Here is a 17213-nt window from a genome sequence, read left to right on the forward strand (position 1 = left end):
ACTTGTGGCCTGGATTAGCCACTGTTGGAAGCAGGATACTGTGCTAGATGGACCTTTGGTCTGACCCAATATGGCTATTCTTATGTTAAGTACATCAGTCATCCCCAGAACTTCAGCCTCTTGGCCCATCTATACATTATTTCTAGCTTAACCGACTGAGGTAGCCTTTCTTCACTACCCATGGCCCTTTTTGCCCCTAGGATCTCCTCCTATGTGCTGTTGCTTCTACTCCCCCCCCCCCCCCCCCAACCACCAAATTCAAATTCTGAAGGCACTCATTTTTTTTTTGTTACATTTGTACCCCGCGCTTTCCCACTCATGGCAGGCTCAATGCAGCTTACATGGGGCAATGGAGGGTTAAGTGACTTGCCCAGAGTCACAAGGAGCTACCTGTGCCTGAAGTGGGAATTGAACTCAGTTCCTCAGTTCCCCAAGACCAAAGTCCACCACTCTAACCACTAGGCCACTCCTAACTAACTAGAAACTAACTACCAGACCTGGTTTTAGTTCCTCTACTTAATGTGGTATTGGAAAAATACACTTATATCATTCAGAATCTCTTTGATGCCCCACCCCCTTAAATTAGCAAATGTTATCTTATCCCACATTTTCTGATAGTCCTTTCCCAGACCTTGCCACTTTAGAGAAATCTTAACATACTATATCTCTGAAGTCCCTAACGTATTCTCAACAAATTCTGTACTGCTGGGCTCTGATTGTCCTGCTGTTAAGCAATGGTCATTTTAACTGCCAAAACTAATAGGACAGCCAGATTTTTCATTTTCCCTCCCCTAGAAGTGTCCCAGGAAACTGGATTTCCCACCAGTCCAAACCCATACTTCCCCCCAATCGCCCAGCGTAGTTCCAAAATCTCTGTACTACTGGGCATTCCCACCACATACAGTATGTTCTAAGGTGCATCTACCCCCACAAAATCTCCAACACGTCTTATCTTGCCCATTCCCCCTTTATAGGAGTCCAGTATACCTGTAATACCAAGTTAAATTGAAGCTGGTTATAATTTGTTACTGAGGAGCATGAATAGATGTAATTATAAATACATAGCCACCTCTCTTTTCCTAGTTCCTGCCCTATCCACTCTTTGCATTTCCCAATGTATGCTCCCCAAACTTCATATAGCGCCTCTAATTTCCTGTTCTCTCCTTCCACTGTCTCATTGTTCTTCTCATTGATTGATTCCTTAATGATTTTGATTTCATCTCGTCAACTCTTCACAATGTAATCCATAACCTGAATTGTAACAAATTGTATTTCCACTATTCATAATGTATTGTAAGCCACACTGAGCCCGCAAAAAGGTGGGAAAATGTGGGATACAAATGCAATAAATAAATAAATATGTTCCTTATCCCTTATAAAAACGGGTCATCAGTTTTCTATTAGGTAACCAACTTACAAAGCACCACTTCTACTGAATGACAATCCCTAAAATGTTGGGACTTATCCATTCCTGACAAAAGATATCATATTTGAAGTACTGATAAAAAGGTATCTTTAAATTAATAATTTTCTTGAAAGAAGCTTGTGATAGAAATATCCCTTGATGAAACAGATTTCTGCAACACCCCAGGCCAATCTTACTTAATTTTTCTCTGAGCTCTTTAAAAGATGGCGTGGATCTTGCTGTGTGATCTCTGGTCCGAGTCATAGGGAATAAGTGCCCTTCTATTCTGAGAATCTGGTTTGTCTACTCCTGTACTTTAAATAGTGGAGTTAGAAAGATATTCTCTTTCTAAAACCCCTGATTACACTCTGTATCCCCCTTATAGCACTTCCTTCCTCTCAAATACAGAGTATGGGAACAGTACCGCTTTTTCCACCCAAACCCAACGGGTTTCCACCCTTTCTCCAGATTGTTCTTTAAGTCTTCTCAGCACTACTGCTGTGTAGTAATTTCAAAGATTAGGCAAGCCAGTTCCCTCTTGTTCTTTATTATTCATCTTTTAAGCAGCAGAACTTTAGACCTTCTGCCATTCCATCCCACTTCCAAAATTGTTTCAGAGGACTAGCAGTAAGTAGGTGAGAAAATAAAAGCAGAATTCTTGGTCTGATCATCATCTGGAGTGTGGCTACTCAGCCTCACCAAGTCAGTCAGGTCTTTCCATGTAGCCAAGTCCCTCAAGACTTGTTTTGTCAACCAATTATAGTTTATTTTATAGACATCCAAAAGGTTCTAGGAGACATAGAGGGGCATAATTGAACGGGGACGACCATCTCTAAGGACGCCCTTCTCTAAGGATATCCCGGCAAAGGGGCGGGGAAACCCGTATTATCGAAACAAGATGGGCGTCCATTTTTCATTTCAATAATACGGTCGGGGACGCCCAAATCTCAACATTTAGGTCGACCTTAGAGATGGTCGACCTAAATGTTGAGATGGTCGACCTTAGAGATGGTTGTCCCCAGTTTTCGGCGATAATGGACCAAATCCAAGGCATTTGGTTGTGGGAGGAGCCAGCATTCGTAGTGCACTGGTCCCCCTCACATGCCAGGACACCAACCGAGCACTCTAGGGGGCACTGCAGTAGACTTCACAAATTGCTCCCAGGTGCATAGCTCCCTTACCTTCGGTGCTGAGCCCCCAACCCCCCACCAAAACCCACTCCCCACAACTGTACACCACTACCATAGCCCTAAGGGGTGAAGGGGGGCACCTACATGTGGGTACAGTGGGTTTCGGGTGGGTTTTGATGGGCTCACATTTACCAACACAAGTGTAACAGGTGGGGGAGATGGGCCTGGGTCCGCCTGCCTGAAGTGCACTGCACCCACTAAAACTGCTCCAGGGACCTGCTGTCATGGAGCTGGGTATGACATTTGAGGCTGGCATAGAGGCTGGCAAAATAAATTTAAAAATGATCTGGAAACAGGAATAACAAGTGAGGTGATGACACAAAGTTGTTCAAAGTTATTAAATCACAAGAGGACTGTGAAAATTTGCAGGCAGACCTTAAAGACTGACAGACAAAGCATCCAAATGGCAGATGACATTTAAGATGAGCAAGTGCAAAGTGATACATTTAGGGAAGAAGAACCCGTAAATACATAAGAATTGCCATACTGGGAAAGACCAAAGGTCCATCAAGCCCAGGATCCTGTTTCCAACAGTGGCCAATCCAGGTCACAAATACCTGGCAAGATCCCAGAAAAGTACAAAACATTTTATACTGCTTATCCCAGAAATAGTGGATTTTCCCCAAGTCCATTTAAAAACGGTCTATGGACTTTTCCTTTAGGAAGCCGTCCAAACCGTTTTTAAACTCCGCTAAGCTAACCGCCTTTACTACATTCTTTGACAACGAATTCCAGAGTTTAATTACACGTTGAGTGAAGAAATATTTTCTCCAATTCGTTTTAAATTTATTACATTGTAGCTTCATCGTGTGCCCACTTGTCCTAGTATTTTTGGAAAACGTAAACAGACGCTTCACATCTACCCATTCAACTCCACTCAGCCGCCTTTTCTCCAAGCTGAAGAGCCCTAGCCGCTTTAGCCTTTCCTCATAGGGAAGTCGTCCCATCCCCTTTATCATTTTCGTTGCCCTTTTCTAATTCCACTATATCTTTTTTTAAGATACGACGACCAGAATTGAACACAATATCCGAGGTGCGGTCACACCATGGAGCGATACAAAGGCATTATAACATCCTCATTTTTGTTTTCCATTTCTTTCCTAATAATACCTAACATTTTATTTGCTTTCTTAGCCGCAGCAGCACACTAAGCAGAAGGTTACAACGTATCATCAACGACAACACCTAGATCCCTTTCTTGGTCTGTGACTCCTAATGTGGAACCTTGTAAGACGTAGCTATAATTCGGGTTCCTCTTTTCCACATGCATCACTTTGCACTTGCTCACATTAAATGTCATGTACCATTTAGACGCCCAGTCTCATAAGGTCCTCTTGTAATTTTTCACAATCCTCCCACAATATAACGACTTTGAATAACTGTGTCATCAGCAAATTTAATTACCTCACTAGTTACTCCCATCTCTAGGTCATTTATAAATATGTTAAAAAAGCAGCAGTCCCAGCACAGAGCTCTGGGGAACCCCACTAACTACCCTTCTCCATTGAGAATACTGACCATTTATCCCTACTCTCTGTTTTCTATCTTTTAGCCAGTTTTTAATCCACAATAGAACACTACCTCCTATCTCATGACTCTCCAATTTCCTCTGTAGTCCTTCATGAGGTACTTTGTGAAACGCCTTCTGAAATTCCAGATACACAATATCAACCGGCTCACCTTTATCCACATGTTTGTTCACCCCTTCAAAGAAATGTAGTAGATTGGTCAGGCAAGATTTCCCTTCACTAAATCCATGTTGGCTTTGTCTCATTAATCCATGCTTTTGAATATGCTCTGTAATTTTGTTCTTAATAATAGTCTCTACCATTTTGCCCGGCACCGACGTCAGACTCACCGGTCTATAATTTCCCGGATCTCCTCTGGAACCTTTTTAAAAAATCGGCATTACATTGGCCACCCTCCAATCTTCCGGTACCATGCTCGATTTTAAGGCTAAATTACTTGTTACTAACAATAGCTCCGCAAGCTCATTTTTCAGTTCTATCAGTACTCTGGAATGAATACCATCCGGTCCAAGAGATTTGCTACTCTTCAGTTTGTAGAACTGCCCCATTACATCCTCCAGGTTTACAGAGAATTCATTAAGTTTCTCCGACTCGTCAGCTTCGAATACCATTTCTGGCACCGGTTTCCCACCCAAATCTTCCTCGATGAAGTCCAAAGCAAAGAATTCATTTAATCTCTCCGCTATGGCTTTGTCTTCCCTTATCGCCCCTTTTATTCCTCGGTCATCTAGCGGTCCAACCAATTCTTTTGCTGGCTTCCTGCTTTTAATATACCTAAAAACAATTTAGTATGTGTTTTTGCCTCCAATGCAATCCATTTTTCAAAGTCCCTCTTAGCCTCCCGTATCAGCGCTTTGCATTTGACTTGACATCCCTTATGTTGTTTCTTACTATTTTCAGTCAATTCCTTCTTCCATTTTCTGAAGAATTTTCTTATAGCTCTATAGCTTCCTTCACCTCACTTTTTAACCACGCCGGCCGTCATTTGGTCTTCCTTCCTCCTTTTTTAATACGCGGAATATATTTGGCCTGGGCTTCCAGGATGGTGTTTTTGAACAGCATCCATGCCTGATGTAAATTTTTGACCCTCGCAGCCGCTCCTCTAAGTTTGTTTTTCACCGATCTTCTCATTTTATCATAGTCTCCTTTTTTAAAGTTAAATGCTAACATATTTGATTTCCTATGTATACTTCAAAGCTAATATCAAATCCAATCATATTATGATCACTGTTATCAAGCGGCCCCAGCACCATTACCTCCCGCACCAGATCATGCGCTCCACTAAGGACTAGGTCTAGAATTTTTCCTTCTCTCGTCGGTTCCTGTACCAGCTGCTCCATAAAGCTGTCCTTGATTTCATCAAGGAATTTTACCTCCTTATGAGCCCCGATGTTACATTTACCCAGTCAATATCAGGGCAATTGAAATCACCCATTATTATTGTGTTGCCCAGTTTGTTTGCGTCCCTAATTTCCTTTAACATTTCTACATCCGTCTGTTCATCCTGGCCAGGCGAATGGTAGTACACTCCTGTCACTATCCTTTTCCCCCTTACACATGGAATTTCAATCCACAGTGATTCCAAGAAGTGTTTTGTTACCTGCAGAATTATCAAGCTATTTGATTCAAGGCTCTCGTTAATATACAATGCTACCCCTCCACCAATTCGATCCACCCTATCACTACGATATAATTTGTACCCCGGTATGACAGTGTCCCACTGATTATCCTCCTTCCACCAGGTCTCAGAGATGCCTATTATATCTAATTTTTCATTTAGTGCAATATATTCTAACTCTCCCATCTTATTTCTTAAGCTCCTTGCATTCGCATATAGACATTTCAAACTATGTTTGTTGTTCCTATTTACATCATGCTTAGTACTTGACAGTATTAATTTGCAATCTTTTGTCTTTTTGTTTAAGGACACCTGCTCTACTACGGTCTCTTTTGCAACCTCACTATCACTATACCCTATCTTCCCTGTTTTGGTGTTATCTTTGAAGGATACCTTATCCAGAACCATGCGCTTTTGAGCGACTGTCGGCCTTCCCTCAGTTTGTAGTTCAAAAGCTTCTCTATCTCTTTTTTAAATGCCGATGCCAGCAGCCTGGTCCCACCCTTATTAAGGTGGAGCCCATCCTTTCAGAATAGGCTCCCCCTTCCCCAGAATGTTCCCCAGTTCCTAACATATCTAAAACCCTCCTCCCTGCACCATCGTCTCATCCATGCATTGAAACTCCAGAACTCTGCCTGTTTCTTGGACCCTGCGCTTGGAACGTAGCATTTCAGAAAATGCTACCGTAGAGGATCTGGATTTGAGCTTTCTACCTAAGAGCCAAATTTAGGCTAATTTGGCTTTCAGAACCTCTCTCCCACATTTTCCATTGGTATCCACATGTACCAAGACAGCCGACTCTAGGTGACACGTGAGGTCTGCCACCTTCGCACCAGGCAGGCAAGTCACCAGGCGATCCTCACGTCCACCAGCCACCCAGCTATCTATATGCCTAATGATCGAATCACCAACTACAACAGCTGTCCTAACCCTTCCCTCCCGGGCAGCACTTGGAGACATATCCTCGGTGCGAGAGGCTAGTACATCCCCTGGTGGGCAGGTCCTGGCTACAGGAGTACTTCCTACTTCACCAGGATGATGCTCTCCTTCTAGGAGACCTCCCTCCTCCAAGGTAGTACAGGGGCTACCAGACTGGAGGTGGGACTTCTCTACAACATCCCTGTAAGTCTCCTCTATGTACCTCTCTATCTCCCTCAGCTCCACCAAGTCTGCTACTCTAGCCTCAAGAGAACGGACACATTCTCGGAGAGCTTGGAGCTCTTTGCATCGGGCATACACATATGACATCTCACGAACTGGGAGATAATCATACATCTGACATTCAATGCAAAAGATTGGATAGCACCCGTCTCACTACTGGACTGCTGACTCCATCTTAGTGTTTTTGAGTTTTTCAGTAATTTAAAGCTTGCTACAGTATTAAGGATATTAGCCTAATATAAAAGTGTCTTTTAGTTTATATAGTATATTGTATGATTTATTTAGTGTTTCCTTCTTAGATGGTAATGAAATGTATTTATAACTCTGTAATAGCACTCCTTGATTGTTACCCTAATTACAATAACTGATATATATATATTTTTTTATTACATTTGTACCCCGCACTTTCCCACTCATGGCAGGCTCAATGCGGCTTACATGGGGCAATGGAGGGTTAAGTGACTTGCCCAGAGTCACAAGGAGCTGCCTGTGCCTGAAGTGGGAATCGAACTCAGTTCCTCAGTTCCCCAGGACCAAAGTCCGCCACCCTAACCACTAGGCCACTCCTCCTCCATAAATGAAGAGTTGTCCTAGGGGTGGGCAGGAAGACTAAACCAGATCCTGCAGTGCCTGCTAGATTCTATCTGTTAATGCTGTGGCACAGAGTTTTTAAAACTCAGTGGAAAAGACTAATGAGATTATTTGAGGTGGAGGAGTGGCCTAGTGGTTAGGGTGGTGGACTCTGGAACTGGGGAACTGAGTTTGATTCCCACTTCAGGCACAGGCAGCTCCTTGTGACTCTGGGCAAGTCACTTAACCTTCCATTGCCCCAGGTACAAATAAGTACCTGTATATGTAAGCCGCATTGAGCCTGCCATGAGTGGGAAAGCGCGGGGTACAAATGTAACAAAAAAAATTTGCTTTTTATATTTTTATTTTGCCTATCACTAGCCTACAATTCCTCCTTTAAACCCTAAGTTCCCAAAGCACAAAGCAAAATAGTGTTCACTTACCGGAGAAATGTCCTCTTCTCTCGGAGCTTCTCAGAAAGAAAGTTCAGTGGGACCTTTCCTCTTTATATAGTTTTGAATCTAAGGGGCCTTTTTTTAACAGGCTCTTTAAAGCTGACTCAGCAACCTATGCAAGTGTTCTACTTCCCCACACCTTAATTAACACTTAATTGAGGTCGCTGGATGTGCTACCTCTCCAGCAGCCAAGGTACAGAAAATAACTGCCAGAGAAATATCCTCTTCTCTCGGAGCTTCTCAGAAACCCAACTTATACATGACTCAGGTTTCCACATTAGTCATCACCTAGGAAAAAAATTTAGATGTCATTGTTGATACGTTGAAGCCCTCTGCTCAGTGTACAACAGCGGCTAAGAAAGCAAATTGGATATTAGGAATTATTAGAACAAAACTGAGATAATAGTGCCTTCATATCGCTTCATGGTGTGACCTCACCTTCTGAATTAATTTGGGGTTTAATTGTTCCCTAGTTTCTGCCTGGTACTGTAGTTCAGCTGTCTAGTACCAGAGAGAACCTCAAGAAGGCTGATTGCATCCCAAAACTGACTCCATCACCGGATAGAATAGTGCACTTATTCTTTAACCAAACCAAGGGATTATTAACAGATATTAATAAAGAGAAGGAGAGATATAGTTCTAAAGATTATTAGTTTATTCTTACTTACCCAAAGCTTATTATTATATCACTTTAGATCCTGAACCAAAGTCTCAGGCCTGGGCTGCCAAATAATTATACACCTCGAATATTGTATTCAATTCTGGCCACTGCATCTCAAAAAAGATATAGCAGAATTAGAAAGGGCAACAAAAATACAGAAAAGGGCAACAAAAATGATAAAGGGGATGGAGGCTTGTGAGCTCTTCAGCTTAGAGAAGAGACAGTTGAGGGGAGATATGATAGATGTCTATAAAATCCTGCGAGCAGTGGCGTAGGAAGGGGGGGCGGTGGGGCGGTCCGCCCCGGGTGCACGCCGCTGGGGGGGTGTCGTCTCCATTGGTTCCTTGCTCCCTCTGCCCCGGAACAGGTTACTTCCTGTTCCGGGGCAGAGAGAGCAAGGAATCAATGGAGCCGACGCAGCTCCCAGCGATGTGGACTCGGGGGCGGATTGGACCTTCTGCCCCTCGCTTCTAGTAGTAACAATGCGCTCCGGGGGGAGGGTTCGCGCCGAGGGGGGGCGCCGTGCTGCACCCGGGGGGAGGCGCGCAGCGGCAACCCGCCCCGGGTGTCAGCCACCCTCGCTACGGCACTGCCTGCGAGGGGTAGAACAGGTAGATGTGAATCACTTGTTTACTGTTTCCAAATATACAAGGACTAAGGGGCACACAGTGAAATTCATAAAATTAAGCTCTGGAATTCATTGCCAGCGAAAATATTAAAAGCAGTTGGCTTAGCAGGGTTTTAAAAAATGTTTTGGGGAAGTTCCTAAAAGAAAGTCTATATGCAAATATTAAGATGGACTTGGGAAAATCCACCACTTATTCCTGGGATAAGCAGCAGACTTAGACGTTGTTGCAATCACGGAGACATGGCTCAATGGTTCCCATGAATGGGATGCAAACATACCAGGCAATAATCTATTTAGGAAGGATAGAGATGGTCGTAAAGGTGGAGGAGTAGCTCTGTATGTGAGAAATGATATCGCAGCAACTGAAATGACAGGGACTTGGGGAAAGGAAGAAGCGATATGAATCTCCTTAAAAAGAGATGATAGAACCTCTGTCCACGTGGGTGTTGTCTACAGACCTCCGACACAATTGGAGGAACTAGATAAAGATCTGATCACAGATATTCAAAAGAGAGAGGTGCTGTTGCTGGGAAATTTCAATCTGCCGGATGTAGATTGGAAGGTTCCATCTGCGGAATCGGAAAGAAGTAGAGAGATCGTGGATGCTTTTCAAAGTGCTCTGCTCAGACAAATGGTGGCGGAACCCACGAGGGAGGGAGCGATGCTGGATCTGGTGCTCACAAATGGGGATAGTGTGTCAAATGTCCGAGTGGGTGCCCACCTGGGCAGCAGTGACCATCAAACAGTTTGGTTTGAAATGACAGCTGAAGTGGAGGGCGGCCACTCAAAACTCAAAGTCCTGGATTTCAAGCATGCTGACTTTAGTAAAATGGGGGAATACCTGAGGAAGGAGCTGATGGGCTGGGAGGACAAACGAGAATTGGAAGGACAGTGGTCCAGGCTGAAAGAAGCTATAAATAGGACCACAAACCTCTATGTAAGGAGAGTAAATAAAAGCAAGAGAAAAAGGAAACCAAGCAAGTGGCTGAGAAAATAAAGGCTAAAGAGTTGGCGTTCCTGAAATACAGAAAAACTCAAGAAGAGGAACACGGAGAGGAATACCGGATTAAACTGAAAGAATCCAAGAGAGAGATACGTCTGGTGAAAGCGCAAGCGGAAGAACAAATGGCTAGAAATGTAAGGAGGGGTGACAAAAATTTCTTCGGGTATATTAGTGAAAGACTAAAAAGGGAATTGTGAGACTGAAAGATGTTGTGAACCACTATGTAGATAATGATGAACAAATAGCAAATTTGCTAAATAGATACTTTTGTTCTGTTTTCACAAGAAAATCCTGGAGAAGGACCATGATTGACTGGCAAAAGTACATATGAGAATGGAGTGGATATAGTACCGTTCACGGAAGAGAGTGTGTATGAACAACTTAAAAATCTAAAGGTGGACAAAGCCATGAGACCGGATGGGATCCACCCCAGGATATTGAGGGAGCTCAGAGAGGTTCTGGCGGGTCCTCTTAAAGATTTGTTTAATAAATCCTTGGAGACGGGAGAGGTTCTGTGGGATTCGAGAACGGCGGATGTGGTCCCTATTCACGAAAGTGGTGATAGGGAAGAAGCTGGAAACTACAGGCCGGTAAGCCTCACTTCGGTTATTGGAAAAGTAATGGAAGCGATGCTGAAGGAAAGGATAGTGAATTTCCTGGAAGCCAATAAGTTGCAAGATCCGAGACAACACGGTTTTACCAAAGTTAAATCGTGCCAAACAAATCTTATTGAATTCTTTGACTGGATGACTGGAGAATTGAATCATGGGCATGCCCTGAAAATGGCAGATACAAATCAAGGTCAGGTATGCACATAAAGTAGCACATATGAGTTTATCTTGTGGGCAGACTGGATGGACCGTACAGGTCTTTCTGTGCCGTCATCTACCATGTTACTCTATAAATCTGTTTTTCTCTTTTAGGATCTTGCCAGATACTTGCAACCTGGATTGGCCACTGTTGGAAAAAGGATACTGTCCCATATGGCAATGGTTATATACGTATGTGCATGTATACCATGAACTAGTAAGATTAATCAGACGCACAATTCATCAGTATTTCTACTTTTTGAGCTGTGGAACTAACTGAAGAAACTGAGAAGACCACTGCATATGGGAAGGGTTGTACATACTCCAAACTTCACACTAGATCTTAGCTCAGGAAAAGTTGTTCTGTCTAGGTGTCATATGATATCACCTACTTGTGAGCCTGATTTAGTTGAGCAATCTATCTTTCTTGTCTCTTTAACTCTCACATCATTTGACCTGGTTGCTCCTCATCAATAAAAAGTGATCTACAGTCTGGAGAATGCCTAAGTTTAGAAGTCAGCCATTTATATGCCTGATTCAGCAGGTCAGTGCAGTGTGCTTCCCAGTACTGTGTGCCAGTCTGTGCTGAATTGCATATGGGAAAAATTATCCCCAGTCCTGGTAAAAATATCATCTATTATGGGAATCCTGCCTGGAAATATCTCGGTGGTATAAAATTATGCATGTTACTACTGAAGTTCATATGTAACTCTACAAATGTTTCTAAAATCATATATAGAACTCCAAAGTGATTCCTTTTTATGGTTATTAATGACTGCTCAAGAAAGAAATATTAGTATCTATGCAACCTGCTAAAAGTGCAAGATTATCTGCTTGGTCACTGAATTATCATATACATTTGGAAGAGGCAGGTGAGATAGATGGGTGCCAGGGCCACCAGAATGTTGTGCCACTGCTGTCCATATAATAGCAGAAACAGGAAGAAGTAGCCACATTATCAAGGGCAGATAGGCTAGCCAGATCATCAGAGTGGAGGAGTGGCCTAGTGGTTAGGGTGGTGGACTCTGGTCCTGAGGAACTGAGTTCGACTCCCACTTCAGGCACAGGCAGCTCCTTGTGACTCTGGGCAAGTCACTTAACCCTCCATTGCCTCAGGTACAAATAAGTACCTGTATATGTAAGCCGCATTGAGCCTGCCATGAGTGGGAAAGCGCGGGGTACAAATGTAACTAAAATAAAATAAAAGTGGACTGACCCCACCAGGGATATGGCCCTTCCATACCAGCTGCTCAAGTAGCCATTTATCCCTACAATGATGTTACTTGTTATACATCTGAAAGCAACAGAGTAAATTACCATGTGCCAAATATAAATAACCCGACTGCTCTGTCACAGTTACTTGTAATAAATAAATACATCCATAAAAGTAGGTCTAAGGTTGAGAATAAGAGTGGCCCTGTAATATAAACAAAGAACAAATGTCTGGAGAAGCTCACACCAGAGAATATAAATATATCTTTATAACCATCAACTATATTTTGCTTTCAGAGAATGAACTGATTGTCTTTGACAAGTAGCAAAAATTGATCTTTGTGTTTTGAACATCTAAGCGCTATGGTGTGCATTGTTGGTCTGAAGTAAATGAAAACCATCAAATCCTGTATAGCAGCCGCTGTAGCTAAAAACTAATTCACTTGAGCATACAACGGAAGAAATTGTCTTCAAAGGATGCTGGTCAGCAACATATTTTTTCCTGTGGAAACTGTTTTATATAAAAAGAGAAACTTCAAATGGGTTAATTCATTTAGTAAAACAACCACTCTTGGTTTAAAAATGGAAAATCTTTTTATTCTTTTTTTTTCAGCTAAATCAGCTGTTATTCAATAATTCCATGATTTCTCACACATTTGCTGTCTCTTGAATGCTTTCTTAGCTTCAACTTTCAAATGCTATGAGACATAGAAACATGGATTATTATGGCAGATAAGGACCATAATACTCTTCTAGTCTACCCAATTAATTTCCTGTTATAATGACACAGGCTGGCTTTCTCGCTTCGCTTCTTCGCAGCTAGGCATCATCTATGGGGTTTTTTTAATGTTGTTTTTATCTTTACTTCCAATGGGAGACCATTTTTGTTTCATTTGATTTATTTATTTATTTATTTGATATTTCAGTCCCACTTTATTCTGAGAGTTACTCAGGTTCAATGTGGCTAACATGTTAATAATATTTGAAGATTACGTGGCGGGGCATTTTCAATATGTCATCTAAATCCAGTGCAGAATGTCCAAAATCTGATTTGGAAAGAAGGTAATTTTCGAAAAAGAAAAATGTCTTTTTTTTTTCCGAAAATGCTGTTTCAAAAAAGGTTTTGTGCTTTGGACATTTTGTATTTTGGTCCATTAAAAAAAAAAAAAAAGAATAAATGCAAAATGTAGAAATTCATGCCATTGGGATATAGGAGGAGCCAGCATTTTTAGTAGATTGGTCCTCCAGACATTCCAGAAGAGCAATGGGGGTACCCTAGAGGGCACTATTGTGCACTTCATAAAAATACTCCCAGATATACATCTTACCTTTGCTCCTTTATCTTGTCTTCTGAGCCCTCCAGAACCCACCACCCTGCACCGTACACCACTACAATATCCCTTATAGGTGAAGAGAGCACCTATATGTGTGTACAGTAGGGTTTTGGTGACTTTTCGTGGGGGTCACAGTTTCCACCACAACTGTGACAGGTAGAGGGTGACAGGGACGTGAGTCCTCCACTCCATAGTGCACTGCACCAACCATTACACTACTCCTTTGTGCTGCTTTTGCTTGACTTGGTCATGTGTTCTGGACTCCCTCTCCTTCGTTTGCCCAGAAAAAAAGATGGCATGTCTTGATACAATAGTCTTCATTTAATGTATAATAACCAGTTTCGTGATGATATAATATCAGTCTGTTCTGTTTTTGTTTACATGGTACACAAACTCTTGCGTTCTGTAATTTTCTTCATTCAGAAAAATCATGTTATCTATTATCTTGCTCCATAGTACCACTTTCATTTTTTTTAAATTAAAAAGCTCACTGGTTGTTTATGCATTGACTCTTTAAACTTTTAATAACATGATCTCTTTGATTATGCGAGTACTTCAGATTTTACCTCTGCCTGTCACATGAAACATTTTAATCTGTTTTTTTTTTTCTTTTTAAAAAAAATATGCCTTTATTTTCCAACGTTGAACATTAATCAGTTCTGTAAATTATGCACTATGGTTCTTCAATACATTGCTTATGAACATGCACAACCATCTCTTTTCTTTTTTACGGTGAATTAGAAATGCATGCACAATATGGTTTTAAGTTGCAGATAGAGATTCAACCAATCTTGGAAGCTATGTCTGAAGACATAATGTCAGTGCCTCAAAGGGCATTAATATCTATGGTAGCAACTCCAATGTCTATCTCCAGTATATCAGTGGAAGAAATTACACCAAGACATCAGTCAACACTGAGGGAAACTCACTGAGGCCTTGATTGCTAGACAAGTCATGTGTCTCAAACCATACCACCATAACATTATTCTGACTCAGAGCCTGAGCTCTCCTGGGGGGGGGGGGTACAATTTATGGTCAGGAGGCATCAACAGGTCTACTCTCAGACCCCTCTTCCTCACAGGAAAGGAGAAAATCTCCTTCACAGTGAGAGTGGAGGAGTGCAGTGGGCTTTGATCCTGGCAACCTGGGTTCAATTCCCACTGCAGCTCCTTGTGACCTTGGGCAAGTCACTTAACCCTCCATTACCCCAGGTAAAAAATACTTAGATTGTAAGCCCTCTAGGGACAGAAAAAGTACCTGCATATAATGTGTACAGCACTGCGTATGTATAGGAGCGCTATAGAAATGATTAGTAGTAGTAGTAGTTCACAGACATTATCAGCTAATAAATAGAAACAAAACAAACTTTCTTCAGGGCAAGACATCTCACTAACTCCTGAATTAAGGCATTCACGCCAACAGCTTTGTTGCTGCTTCAGGGGATAGGGTCCTGACTAGAGATGGTGAGATCAGAGCTGATCTCTTGCCTAAGATGCTGTAGGAAGCAGCTCAGTCCTGTGTCAGCGTAGTGGAGTTGGGAAGAACTTCTTAGGCCCTTGCAGGAAAAATTATGGTGGGTCAGGTAGGTCTACAGATGATTTTTGTTGTATGAAGATGCAATGCTTGTGTTCTGTCAGTAAGTGGGAGCACAGAAGTTTTTGAAAGAAAATTGAGCATTCTGTTCCCCTAATGGGAGAACTCCGGTATCTAATTTTTATACCTATCTCCTGCCTCTCCCCTGGAGATTAAGGAACTCCTTAGAAATTGGTGAGGAGTTCTGGACCTTACAGTTAGAGAAGAAGAAGTAGGAGCTGTCCCATATGAGAAGGAAGGAATGGGGTGAGTCCTGCAGCTGCTGAAAATTACTGATTAGCACAGGATTAGCCATGAGCCCTTACAACCTACAAAGTAGGTGGTGGTAAGGGCTCACACACTGACTTTTGTTAATGGCCGTGCACTAATGCCAACTTTAGCATATGAACTAACTGCTACTCGTGGAGGAACAGGTACCCAAAATCAAAGGAATATCCAACATATAGTAGAGGGTACTCTTATTACAAACAGCACAGGCACAATTGATCTTTTAATGGAGGAAAAGCCTCGAGAAGCTCCTAGTGCTACTACTACTACTACTACTACTATTTAGCATTTCTATAGCGCTACAAGGCGTACGCAGCGCTGCACAAACATAGAAGAAAGACAGTCCCTGCTCAGAGAGCTTACAATCTAATAGACAAAAAAAATAAATAAATAAAGTAAGCAAATCAAATCAATTAATGTGAACGGGAAGGAAGAGAGGAGGGTAGGTGGAGGCGAGTGGTTACAAGTGGTTACGAGTCAAAAGCAATGTTAAAGAGGTGGGCTTTCAGTCTAGATTTAAAGGTGGCCAAGGATGGGGCAAGACGTAGGGGCTCAGGAAGTTTATTCCAGGCGTAGGGTGCAGCGAGACAGAAGGCGCGAAGTCTGGAGTTGGCAGTAGTGGAGAAGGGAACAGATAAGAAGGATTTATCCATGGAGCGGAGTGCACGGGAAGGGGTGTAGGGAAGGACGAGTGTGGAGAGATACTGGGGAGCAGCAGAGTGAGTACATTTATAGGTTAGTAGAAGAAGTTTGAACAGGATGCGAAAACGGATAGGGAGCCAGTGAAGGGTATTGAGGAGAGGGGTAGTATGAGTAAAGCGACCCTGGCGGAAGACGAGACGGGCAACAGAGTTTTGAACCGACTGGAGAGGGGAGAGGTGACTAAGTGGGAGGCCAGCAAGAAGCAGATTGCAGTAGTCTAAACGAGAGGTGACAAGGGTGTGGATGAGGGTTTTGGTAGAGTGCTCGGAAAGAAAGGGGCGGATTTTACGGATGTTGTAAAGAAAGAAACGACAGGTCTTGGCAATCTGCTGGATATGAGCAGAGAAGGAGAGAGAAGAGTCAAAGATGACCCCAAGGTTTCGAGCTGAGGAGACAGGGAGAATGAGAGAGCCATCAACAGAAATAGAAAACGGGGGGAGCGGGGAGGTGGGTTTGGGGGGGAAAATGAGAAGCTCGGTTTTGGTCATATTTAATTTCAGGTGGCGTTGAGACATCCAGGCAGCAATGTCAGACAAGCACGCTGAAACTTTGGTTTGGATGCAAGGTGAGATATCAGGGGTAGAAAGGTAGATTTGGGAGTCATCAGCATAGAGATGGTAGGAAAAGCCATGGGATGAGATTAATGAACCAAGGGAAGAAGTGTAGATAGAATAGAGGAGGGGACCAAGAACAGAACCCTGAGGTACGCCGACAGGCAGAGGGATAGAAGTAGAAGAGGATCCACCAGAGTGAACACTGAAGGTGCGGAGGGAGAGGTAGGAAGAGAACCAGGAAAGGACAGAGCCCTGGAATCCAAGTGAGGACAGGGTATCGAGAAGTATGCTGTGATCAACAGTGTCAAAAGCAGCGGAAAGATCAAGAAGAATGAGGATGGAATATTGACCTCTGGATTTAGCCAGTAATAGGTCATTGGAGACTTTAGTAAGCGCAGTTTTGGTTGAGTGGAGAGGGCGAAAACCAGATTGTAGTGGGTCAAGAATAGCATGTGAGGAGAGAAGCTCAAGGCAGCGGCGGTGAACAGCATGCTCAAGTAATTTGGAGAGAAAAGGAAGGAG

General features: G+C 42.8%; 1 protein-coding gene across 1 annotated transcript in view; it reads left to right on the forward strand.

Annotated features, from left to right (window-relative positions):
* Window positions 1-11187: 11187 nt before the first annotated feature.
* The window catches only part of CENPP (centromere protein P), a 64441-nt gene continuing 58415 nt past the window's right edge, over window positions 11188-17213 (forward strand). The window contains exon 1 of the mRNA XM_030207124.1: window positions 11188-11221. Within this exon, the coding sequence (XP_030062984.1) occupies window positions 11204-11221 (18 nt within the window). The 5' untranslated portion in view covers window positions 11188-11203. The remainder of the gene's footprint in view (window positions 11222-17213) is intronic.

This window comes from Microcaecilia unicolor, chromosome 6 (genome assembly GCF_901765095.1).
Source record: "Microcaecilia unicolor chromosome 6, aMicUni1.1, whole genome shotgun sequence".
Lineage (NCBI taxonomy): Eukaryota > Metazoa > Chordata > Amphibia > Gymnophiona > Siphonopidae > Microcaecilia > Microcaecilia unicolor.